This window comes from Astyanax mexicanus, chromosome 5 (genome assembly GCF_023375975.1).
Source record: "Astyanax mexicanus isolate ESR-SI-001 chromosome 5, AstMex3_surface, whole genome shotgun sequence".
In the NCBI taxonomy this organism is placed as follows: Eukaryota; Metazoa; Chordata; class Actinopteri; order Characiformes; family Acestrorhamphidae; genus Astyanax; species Astyanax mexicanus.
In genome coordinates this window covers 55,713,383-55,725,467 of record NC_064412.1, presented here as the reverse complement: position 1 = coordinate 55,725,467, position 12,085 = coordinate 55,713,383, and the positions used below count along the sequence as shown (strand labels likewise).

The following is a 12,085-nucleotide window of genomic DNA, read 5'->3' as shown; positions in this document are numbered from 1 at the left end:
ACTCACCTTTCTGGTTTGAGGTGTGCTCTGCATGGTTTGAGGCGTGCACTCCCTCCCTGTGGCCTGAGCTGCAGGGTAGGGTGAGAACAACGTGCATCCTTTCACCAGTCACTCACTCGCACACTCACTCACTCAGAGCGGATCTCCTGAAACAGGTGAGTCTGATCAGCGCAGGTAACTCTCTCTGATATGCTGGAGTCTGTCTGTCTGTCTGTATATCATTACTGTTATGAGATAAGCTTGTTTTACCTGCTTTATACTGAGGGAAATTGCTTCTATCTGTATTAGATGTTACTGAAACTTTGGGTTATGAACTGAAGTCTGTTTGAATTATTTCTATCATGTAATTTATTCATGTCTAGTCATCATGACTTGCTCAAAAAATGTTAAAGGAAGTAATATAATAAAACAGGGTAAAGAAAATGTGTCCAATGAAAAACAAGTCTCTCCATTTTTCTCAATTTTTAGTTCACAACAAAATTTGAACATGTAAACTTTTCTATACACACTGTGTCAAAATTTCTGGATGAGTGGACAAACAGACATTGTCCAAAATTACCTGAAATAAACTCTTTTTACATTGACTTCCGTTAAAAGTTACAAAGATTTTAACATTCTCCTGTAAAGTTGCTGTTTTGGAGATAAATGTTTTTCATTGGACAGCAATGATTTGCATATTGATATGCAGGCAGAGCTGGACATTATTAAATATATAATGTTTTTTGTTACACTATAATACCAAAAGAATATTAATTTAAATTAAATATAATATTAAATGTATGGATAAACATGGATGTCTATACCTACACATTTTTATAAAAATGAATTTGCAAATGCATCTTGTAATAAACATGTCATTATTAGAATTATATAGAATATTACTGTTATTATAACATTCACTGTTGCTACATATTTATGTTCAAAATATTATTGAACATAAATATTTCCCAGCCTTTTATGGAGGAATTCAATTGTTTGTTATTATTGTATGTTATTATTTATTAATATTATTAATATTATTATTATTTTGTCTTATATTGACTGGAACTCTACATATTTCAAAAAGCACTTGTAGTAGTCTATAACAGCAGTGTAAAATTATGTAAATGTATAAATATATATAAATGAGTGTATTTATTGTGGGTAAGCGTGAAATCCTGGTGAGGTGTGAACAGGTGAATAATGTAATCACTGAGGCGTGCTTTAATTAGTGTGAGAGTTAGTGATTATTGTGCAGGTGTTTACGTGGGCGTGTCTCTGTACATCATGAGGACAGGTTGTTTCGGGTCAAACCCAGAGAGTAACAGCGACTGGACTCTGGGTGTGGCAGGAATATAAATACCTGCAAATTACCATAAAATATGAATGGCATCACACTCATCATACACACACTTTCTCACACTCAGCCAGTCCACGTGCAAAAACAGCTGCGGGAAATTTTATGTAACATAATTGTAGCTAATAATGAGACCTATGATTTCTATACAATATCTAAAAACAGTTACTGTTATTGTAAATATTAATATAAGAAATTATTTTACTATGATTATTGGTTAAAATATTATTACAAATGATAATGATTAATTATTATTCAAATAACATAATATGATAGTTAGTAAGATGATTATAAGGATGATAGTTTTAAAATAAAAACGTAAATAATAATAACAATAATAATGATAATAATAATAATAATAATAATAATAATAATAATAATAATAATAATAATAATAATAATAATAATAATAATAAGGCATATTCTTAACTTTAAATGTATTCTCTATTTTAAAGTATTTTATGATTTTCTTGGATTCTTATTTTTGGCTAGAAGAATGTAGAAACTTTGAGGCGTGGTACATTGCTGTGAGGATTTGATTGTATCTCTACTGCTTTCTACAAGAAGTAGACATGCTGTGTGTGTGTGTGTGTATGCATTTGCACATCTGTGTCAGCAGTGGTTGCAACTTAAGAGTAGCTGAATGCTGCATTCATTAGAAAGAGTGTGCACAATCATTTTGACATATAGTTTAAATATCTTGTGGACTAATGAAATTTCCAATGAATATATTTGTGTTTACAGGATTAAGAGAGACTTTAAGACTTTAAAAATGTCCTCCAGCAAGACTCTTCAGTCTGGTAAGATTTATATACTGTAGCTGTGTGTAGAAGTGGGCAATATGGCAGTGTGCCAAGTCCTGCTGGAAAATGAAATCTATATCTCCATAAAAGTTGTCAGTAGCAGAGGGAAGCTGTAAGATATGAAGTGCTGTAAGATTTTGTGGGAAAACAAAACTGCACTGACTTTAGACTTGATAATAAAACACAGTGGATCAACACCAGCAGATGACAGACATGTCTCTCCTAACCATCACTGATTGGTGGAAACTTCACACTAGACCTCGAGCAGTTTGGACTGTGTGTCTCTCCACTCTTCCTCCAGACTCTGATCCCTTGATTTACAAATGAAATGTAACACTTACTGATCATCTGCTGGTGTTGATCCACTATGTTTTATTATCAAGTCAAAAAAATTGTTCAGGAGCTCTAAATATATGAGAGTTGTGTGTTTTTCAGTGAGTTGTGTGTATTTATTTGTATGTTCTGCTCTTCAGGGGTCCGTCCCAGTCAGGCAATCAAAGACCCCAAAAAGAGAACTGGTCTCCTCAAGGACAACAGCTGGATTAAAAGAGACGTTGAGGAGGATGAACCAGTGGAGTAAGACACAGTTCAGAAACACAAACACACATAAAGATGATCATCCATCACATACAATATAATATACAATATTACATATTACACACTTAACTAATACACAATGTTAATTTGCAGTGTGGATCCCAACTACGGCAGAGACATCCTCAAAACACGAACCAGCAATGGAAGGTACACACAAAAAAAAGACCAGAGCTGGGCGATATGATCATAAATCAATATTATGCTTGATCACAGCTAGCGTCAATATCAATATAATGTGCCTTTTGTGTCTAGTTGTTCTGAATTACTTAGATTTCATATCAACCCTGTATAACAATGCATTTTTAAGGATTTGCTCAAATATAGAAGAAGGATAACCTTCACTTTAAATAACTTTTATACAGTTTATATAGTTTTCTTGATTGTTGGTGGATTTCTTTTTTGCCACACCTGCAGTGCTGCCTGGTTAAGTTGAATAATTCTTTTAAGTGGTTAAATATTTAATACATTTTTTTTTATTGCATTATATTATACGTTTTGTAGATTTTTAAAAAATAATTTAGGCTTGTAAATTATTCATTTAGCTATTTTCATAAAAACATCAAGGTATTTTAAAATGGCAATTTCTTGTACACTTTGTCATCTATGGAAATGCCCACCCCTTTAAGAAAGCAGCCTTTTATATGTCCGAAGGACTGAAGGTGCTTGCTGTTGCATATTAAGTAATTAATTAATTTTTATTTCACTTAATATTTCTCCTATTGTCTCTATACATTTGATGAAAACCACGTTTTATCAAATGCAAATTTTTACTAAAATTGAGGCATTCATGCCATGAAATAAAACTTGAAAATAAAAAACTCTAAACTGGAAACAAATCAAAAGTCTTAAGTGATTTTCTGAAAGTGTTGAGGGCCAGAGGGCACAGTACTGATAATTGATGATAATTACTTGTTAATGAACGATTGTTTTTGTGGCATAGATCAGTATTTGAGTTCTTCTCCAAGTTGCTTCATGTTACAGACTGAATAGGGTGGAATTGCGTTTTAGGTGACAATACATGCATATGCACAGTGGGAAAAATATCAACTGAACAAAAAAAGCATGAACAAAATAGATATGCAGGTTATTTTAGGTTATTACTTCAGTTAGAGGTTCAGAATGTTGGTTTTGATTAATATTCAATATTTATATAATTACTCAGGTTTTAAAAGGCATTATTGCAAATTGTTCATCAGTTCTGGCCTTTTCCCTGATTCTTGAGTATTTGTGTATTTTCACCACAGCAAGCCAGCAGTAGCCCCTCCGACCAGCCCAGCGCCTACAGTTCCCTCCACCAAGTCCCTCACCAAGAGGTACGTTCCTTTATTACTACAGATTAAAAAAACACATACGAGTCTTAGTCACCTCATACCCGTCAGTCACGGTTCTGTTGTCTCTCTCTTCTGTTATTATCATCCTGCAGAATCAACGGGAATCAGGATTCACCAGATAAAAGCAGGTTGGTCTGGTACTTATACACACCTGAACACACCTTTATTAAAAACATCACTGCAGTCACAGTCACCTCACAGGTCCTGGCACGTCACCTCAAAAACCTGTACAGTGCTCTCTGCAGTGTTTACTCTCTCTGACTGATTAATGTACATACAGATCTGAAAAATAAGGCCACCTAAAATTATGAGTTTCTTTGATTTTACCAAATTGAAAACCTCTGGAATATAATCAAGAGGAAGATGGATGATCACAAGCCATCAAACCACCAAACTGAACTGCTTGAATTTTTGCACCAGGAGTAAAGCAGCATAAAGTTATCCAAAAGCAGTGTGATATTTCTGTTCTCTACTTACAATTGTTTTAAAAATACAAGATTTCATTTTCTTTCTACAGCGTTTCCTCCCTATCCAAAACTATTGCCACCTCCCTGACTGTTGCTACAAGCCCAACTAGCACTACCCCTAACAAACCTCCGGTTCCTGTCAAGTAAGAGCTTTGACTTCATACATGTAAAAAAAAAAATAATAATAATACGTATTTGTCCTAAATTTAAATTTCATTTGCAAACATACAATTTTAGCATCTTCAAAATGCATTTTTTGTATTCTGTATGTGTATTTGTTATTATATTATGTATCTGTAATATTATTGCTGATATTTTTGTTGTAGGAATCCTACTCTTTCGTCTGGCTCCAAAAGCTTTACAGCGCGAGTGTTCTCAGGCGCCAGTTCAAACGAGAAAACGTAAGTTTAATAAAACAGACGTCATAATTTACCTGCCATGAATAAACTTAACCAGTTGGCACTTTGGTGACAGCGGCAGATTTTTTAGCAAATGCTCTGATATTTGTTTATTTACTTTTTTCAGTATCTCTCCTGTTAAAACCCCAGTGGATGAGAAACCTCCAGTATTGAAGGAGCCACCTAAAGAAATCACTAACGGGTGAGTCTGATTCTAAATGCTGATTCACTTAATTAAGCTTTTATTTCACTTCTGCACAACAGCCGAGCTGTTTACTATGATTTCCTGTCAATAAAAAAACTCTATTCAAAATGCTGAGTATTCCAAAACTAAGCTTAATGCCTTTCTGAGAAACTGCCCCATGGGTACAAACTCTACTTGTTCTTATTGGTTGTCAGGTGTCTTGTAATTTGTTATAAAAAATTAACCAATTAACTTTTATTTAACAGAATTTTAATCTTTTATCTGTAATCACTTAATTCAGGTTGGTTAAAAAAACAGTGGATGAGAAACCTCCAGTACTGAAGCAGCCTCCTCAGGAAATCACCAGCAGGTGAGTCTGATTGAATTCATTAAATGCTGATACACAAATTGTGATAATGTAAAAAAAAATTATAAATTAAAAAAATACACTCATTCTAATGTTATTTTGGTGCATTTTAAATAAAAAAAACATTGATTTTACTACCAGTCATTGTGTTTTTAGCAACTTGTTTAGGTGATTTTAAAGTATTTTACTAAAGAAGCCTTTCAGACTTAAACTTCTCATTTTTCCCTTCAGTGGCAAAACAGCCCCTCTGTCTCCAGTGAATATAATTAAACCTGCCACAACTACTGTGTAAGTGTATTATATTATGTCAGATCAAATCATGCTGTGGTTAAATCAGTGGATCAGTGCTTAACTCTGATATTTCCCTGCAGCACAAAGAGTGAAAGTAAACCGTCTGTCCCTCAGACACCTGCAGTCACCACTCCCAGGTAAGAAATCCAAACCATGACTGTGTTCAGCTTCTGAGACTGATTTTATCTTTAAATCAGTTACGCTTAACATTCTGTAAATACAATAGCACGCCACATGTCACGGGACTGGAACTTTTTTCTTGTAGACGATAAAGAACACTGCACTGACCTGTGGGATATTTCTTTTTTGGGCCTTTAGCATTAAATGTTGATGTACGGAAATTTCTGCTTGTATAGGCAGTTCTAGGCAGAAGCCACCTGTCACGATAATTACCTTGTTAGATTTAATTAATAATGCATTAATAAGCAGGTTAAAGACATCAGTGAGATTACCGTTCTGGCATCTCTCTATGTTCGCAGTAGCTCTTGTTCCAGCACCAGTAGCACCATGTTTGCTCAAGTAACAAGCAAAAGCTGTCAAGGCCAGAAAAACTCCCATTAAAACCTACCAGACCACACTGTATTTAGAATTAATATACAGTATTTAACTTTGCAGGGATGGAATATTTAGTCCCATCCCCACTGGGAAATACTCATAATCTTACAGTTTTAAAGACAAATCTTAAGGACTGCTGCTTTAATGTTTTAAGAGTATGTTTTGACGGCATTGCTCTGTTCCTTAGCAGCACTGTCTCACAAAGCCAAGCCACTGCGACATTTACAAGCCCAGAAAAGACTCAACCTCCCACTGCCACCAAAACAGAGCCCTCCAAGAGCTACGAACAAAGGTACGACAGCATGCAATTACTTACTTGTTCTACAGAATAATGAATAAATCATGAGCCTCTCTCTGATTTTATATTCACAGCAACGGCAAACCGGATCCAAACATTACTAAAACAGCTACAACCACATCCCCTCAGACTGCTGCGAGCAGTGTTAAAGCTCCGAGGTAAAATAAAACGAAAAAAATCAACTGTTGATTAATCATAATTACTATATATTTGATAACCATTTTTAAAAAATAATAATTTTTGCTGTTAATTAACTATATGTGATTTTTTAGCAAAGCGCTGGACGATCTTTTTGACACACTGGTTCCTACAAATTCATCTACTGTCCAGTCAAATCCTGTCAGGTAAGATTTATATGGTAATATATATTAGAATAGCCCTGCGATGGACTGGCGGCCTGTCCAGGGTGTATCCTGCCTTCCGCCCGATGCCTGCTGGGATAGGCTCCAGCAACCCCCACCACCACCCCCCCCCCCCCCCCAGCGACCCTTCACGGATTACGCGGTTGACAATTAGATGAGATGAGATATATTAGAATATATATTGTATGAACATGCTCTTTAATACCCTGGTCTGGTAAAGTGTTTAGTTATTAGTTGTTAAAGTTAACTGAGATGCTTAAAAGTTCTGGTAGGTTACACCAGTCAGCCATAACATTAGTACCACTGATAGGTGGAGAGAAAAACATTGATTATCTTCATCTACAGTTGCATAATAGACATATGCTGCATAATAATCCAGCGTTATATTGATGTAAAATACTGTAAATTACTCTACCGCCTCAGTCCAAACCATGTAAAAGAAAAGTGTATGAAAGTATATTTTTAATAGTACACTTAACATGGAAAAGTACATACTCTTTAAAACTAAAATATATACTTAAATATATACTAAATATACTATTTTGAAACAACTTATGGCATTTTGATTTTTTTTGTACAACTTCTGAGAACTTAAGTAGATTTAAGAATGTGTTTTTTAAACATAATTTTAATACATCATTTAAAGCATATTACTTAAAAATATATATATTTTATGGAAATTTGTCATAGCTAAAAGTGCTAAAAATGACATTTCCTGACTGTAGGGGATGTAGCCCAAGAGCAAGAAATGCTAATTCTTACATACTGCTGCTTTATGTCCTCAAATAAATGAATAATCTACTGTAATAAATCTCTTTTTTTTATCTCTTAGCCCCAAAACACCTTCTGATACTCTGAGCTACAGTTCATCTCAGCTGTCAAACTCTTCTAGGTAAGAAAGCTTGTTCTTTATCATGGTTTAAAATGTTAAAATGGAGCCCAACACATATTCTTACATATTGCTGCTTTAAATTTGTGAATGAAAGAATTCTCTAATCAAACTATTATTTTATCTCTTAGCCCAAAAACACCATCAGATGCTTGGAGCTACAGTTCATCTCCAATATCAAACACTACAAGGTAAGACACAGTGAGCTGCAGGGGGGCTAAATACTTTTGCACATCACACTTTTTAGATTTTGATTTGATTAACATTTAAAAAAAACCATATCATTTTTGCTTCACCTCACAATGATGTGCTGCTTTCTGTTGGTCTACCATTTAAAATCTCATATATAAAATACATTTAAGTTTGTGGTTGTAAGGTGACAAAATGTGAAAAATATTCAAGAGGTATGAATACTTTTGCAAGCCACTGTTAATGTGATAAGTGGATTGCAAGTGATGTTAATTACACTCTTTATGTTCCTGATTTTAACAGCACAACAGTGAGATCAGAGGTCATCCAGAGTCCAACTGTGCTGAAAACTGTCCAGTCCCCTCCTGTGAATTCACCACTGTCCACAAAGCTGCCTTCAAACAGGTCAGTTCAGAAGATTCACAGACACTGGTGAACTCAAAGGAAAAAAAATAGAAACCAGATAAAAATGATAAGTTTCTTTAATTTTACCAAATGGAAAACCTCTGGAATATAATCAAGAGGAAGATGGATGATCACAAACCATCAAACCACCAAACTGCTTGAATTTTTGCACCAGGAGTAAAGCAGCATAAAGTTATCCAAAAGCAGTGTGTAAGACTGGTGGAGGAGAAGAACATGATGCCAAGATGCATGAAAAAAACTGTGATTAAAAAACAGGATTATTCCACCAAATATTGATTTCTGAACTCTTAAAACTTTATGAATATGAACTTGTTTTCTTTGCATTATTTGAGGTCTAAACGCTCTGCGTCTTTTTCTATAGTTCAGTCATTTCTCATTTTCTGTAAATTAATGCTCTAAAAAAGAATATTTTATTTGGAATTTGGGAGAAATGTTGTTTGTAGTTTTTAGAATAAAACAAAAATGTTCATTTTACTCAAACATAAACCTATAAATAGCAAAATCAGAGAAACTGATTCAGAAACTGAAGTGGTCTTTAATTTTTTTCCAGAGCTGTATGTTTTCAGTTTTAGCTACAATCTCCTCTAGACTGTACAGACCACATATCAGGCAGTATGTGCCTTTTTTGTATTTTCTCCCCTACCCTTCAATCAGACAAAATCCACTACTGTTCCCACATGATCAGTCTCTGGAAAATATAAACTATAAAATATAACTTACTCAGTTTGACCAGATAGTGGTGTCTGTCTTACAGGATCGTTGGTAAGAGGGATCTCTGCTCATTCTGTGGTAAAAACATCACTGGAGGAGATCGGATGATCTTGGATGAGCTTCAGATCTTCAGTCACTCATCTTGCTTCAAGGTAAAACAGATTAAACACAAAATTTAAAGTAATTTGTAAAAATGCTGGTTAATACATTCAGGCATGCACACAGTGTTCTGAACATTCCTAGAACATTATTTCTGTAATGTTACAGATTAACCTTCCTGGAATTTTTTCTAATTGTTGCAAAACATTCTTATAACATTTGAAAGTATCCGGTATGATTTAATCATCTTTTACTGACATCCAAATGACATAAAAAATTGACATTTAAAAGACGTTAAAAAAGACGTCTCTTTAATGTCTGTTGTAGACATTAAGAAAAAAGTCTTTTTTGAGAACATTTCAAATATCAAAAATGTCCATTATTAACGTTGCAAAAGCTTTCATCCCAGATTCCATGTCTTTTTACAATTTTACACAGATATCAAAATGACAAATGTCTTTTAAATGCTCACATTTAATTTCTTAACAGTGTTCAAAATGTGAGTCCTTACAATTTAATTTTAGAAATTTCATGTCAGTATACATATCAGTTACAAGCTTCCAAACATCAGCTTCACACAGTGTCCGTGTCCACAAAGTCCGTTTTCTGTTCGTATTTTTATAAAATTCTTCTTTCTCTCCTGTATGTCCCTGTACTACCAACCCATCCTCTCCTCTCTCAGTTGCATATTTAACATGTATAAGGCTTTCAGCTTATATATTATTCCTTTTTTAGCTGTTTAGTTACAATTTCAAAGTAGGCTGTGTGGAAACGCAGCACTGCCTTTCTGAGATAAAAAAAAAACATTTAAAGGCAGGTTAAAATGAAGAGGTAAAGGATGGAAACTGACACATCCGCCTCTGTTTCCCTTCATTTCACAGTGCGAGATGTGCTATCGCTCTCTGGGGAGTCTGGAAGCAGGTGCCACTCTGTGGGTGCACCGAGACAAAGTGAACTGCGAAAACTGCTACAGGAAGACCAGAGGTAATACTTCACTCTTTAGCAGGCACAGCTTATATTATTGTACACATACATACACATCGTATTGTAATTTGAATTATTGTTATTTGCTTTTCAGACAAATGGTTTATTTGAAGATACCAAGACAGATCAAGAAGATATCAATGACCTTAACCGTAACAATGACTGTAGAAAAAATCAGTGCTGTGGTTCCATCTCTCTTCCATCCCATAGAAATTAAGGCTTTACTTGAGTAATTATTATTTTTCAAACGACTTTTACTTCTACTCTTTACGTTTTCACACAATTATCTGAATTTACGATTTCTTTAATTAAAAAAATAGCCTCATTACTCCTATTTCATTTCAGCTGGTTTTCATTCCGGCTTCTCATCGTTCAATAAAACCCCTATCCAGATAAATCTCTCCATCCAGATAGAGTGAATCTGATTGTGATTGGATGTAGAGAAGTATAAACATATACCATTCCGACTCCCTATTGGTTTATACTGTGATCCATGTGCCCATATTAGCACAGAGAAAACTACCTGTTGGAATGAGACACTGGCGATGGAAATGTCAAAGGCTGTATCATCATTAAAACATATGGGAATGGGCGGAGCTACACTAGATACTGCAACCAGCCAGCAGAGGCACTAGAACTGTGGTGGTTTCACTTAAGATAATCAGACGTTGCACAGTCCATGCTTTTCTACAGTAATCGCCTTCAAATGAAAACCTTTAAAGCCTTTTCGTTATGTGTTCATAGTGTTTAACCTTTCATTGTGTTTGCATGAAAAAAATATTATACGAAGAGTTATCCTGGAATATGTAATAATGAGAAATGTATCGTTCTGATCATGAGAAAAAATATGTGTATATGCAAATGTTTATTGTGCAATAAAGAACCAGTTTCTTCAGTGTGTAAAAAAAGTTTATTTGGGTCTATTTAAATCTCAGGTGGGCCTAACTCTTCACTGAGCGAAATATTTATGTATGGGCTGTCCTGGATATGCCTTTACAGTTGTAAAGACCAGCATGAAACCAGCAGAGCTGCAGCAGAGGGTGGATAATGTTCACTGAAGATCCCGACACAAACTCTCTCAGGTCAACAAAGTACACAGCAAGCAAGCAAAACAGCGTACAAACTCAAAAACACATAACCTGCCCCGTGTGAGTTCCTAGATAGACTTGTATAAAATATTCAGTGTAACCCCATTACACTGTGGAAATAATGTTTTTACACATGAAAATATTTTGGGTTGAGCTAACCCTCATATAAAAGATGTGAAATTTGGGCTAGTAAAGAGTTAAACCTTTAAACAGGTGATGTTAGCAGGCCATCATAAGATAAGATAAGTTGATGTTTAGATACTGTCTAATATATATCCAACTCAAGCCATCCTCTGAAGCTTCATAATAAGTTCGCATAATCCGTGATCTTACAACAGGATGTTTTCATTGCATATTCTACTTTTATGGAAAATGTGTTACCTTTTTTTTGCTTAATTGAATCTGCACATATCAAAATGCATTAATTAGAAGGGTGTTCACAAACATATGGATTTACAGTTTAGTGTATGATAAGCAGAGATGCATAGTAATGATGTAGAACTACTACATATCTCTACTGTACTTAAGTAGTAAATGCTGTATCTACTGGTGTATTATTTTTATTTTACTTCTGTACTTAAGTACTAAAATGCTTTATCTGTCTCTACTGGAGTATTATTTTTAAGATTCAAGATTTTTATTGACACGTCAGAGTACAGGTGTAAAAAAAACTTGGATGCAGATTCCCATTAAGTATGCAGAGAACAATA

General features: G+C 34.5%; 1 protein-coding gene across 3 annotated transcripts; it reads left to right on the top strand.

Moving 5' to 3' along the window:
* The first annotated feature begins 2,058 nt into the window (after positions 1–2,058).
* Positions 2,059–11,182, top strand: LOC103040732 (uncharacterized). 3 transcript variants are annotated; one of them, XM_022675357.2, is made up of 20 exons: positions 2,059–2,136; positions 2,613–2,715; positions 2,830–2,883; positions 3,981–4,049; positions 4,160–4,195; positions 4,585–4,677; positions 4,861–4,935; positions 5,060–5,134; positions 5,418–5,486; positions 5,715–5,771; positions 5,855–5,911; positions 6,520–6,621; positions 6,702–6,785; positions 6,900–6,971; positions 7,822–7,881; positions 8,010–8,069; positions 8,371–8,472; positions 9,248–9,356; positions 10,185–10,287; positions 10,382–11,182. In XM_022675357.2, exons 1-20 carry the CDS (start codon positions 2,109–2,111, stop codon positions 10,396–10,398), a joined length of 1,425 nt encoding a protein of 474 aa, XP_022531078.2. In that variant the 5' UTR covers positions 2,059–2,108; the 3' UTR covers positions 10,399–11,182. The 3 variants fall into 3 exon arrangements, with proteins under 3 accessions (XP_022531078.2, XP_022531077.2, XP_049335660.1); XM_022675356.2 differs by having other exon boundaries at positions 6,517–6,621; XM_049479703.1 differs by lacking the exon at positions 5,418–5,486 and having other exon boundaries at positions 6,517–6,621.
* Positions 11,183–12,085: the final 903 nt, after the last annotated feature.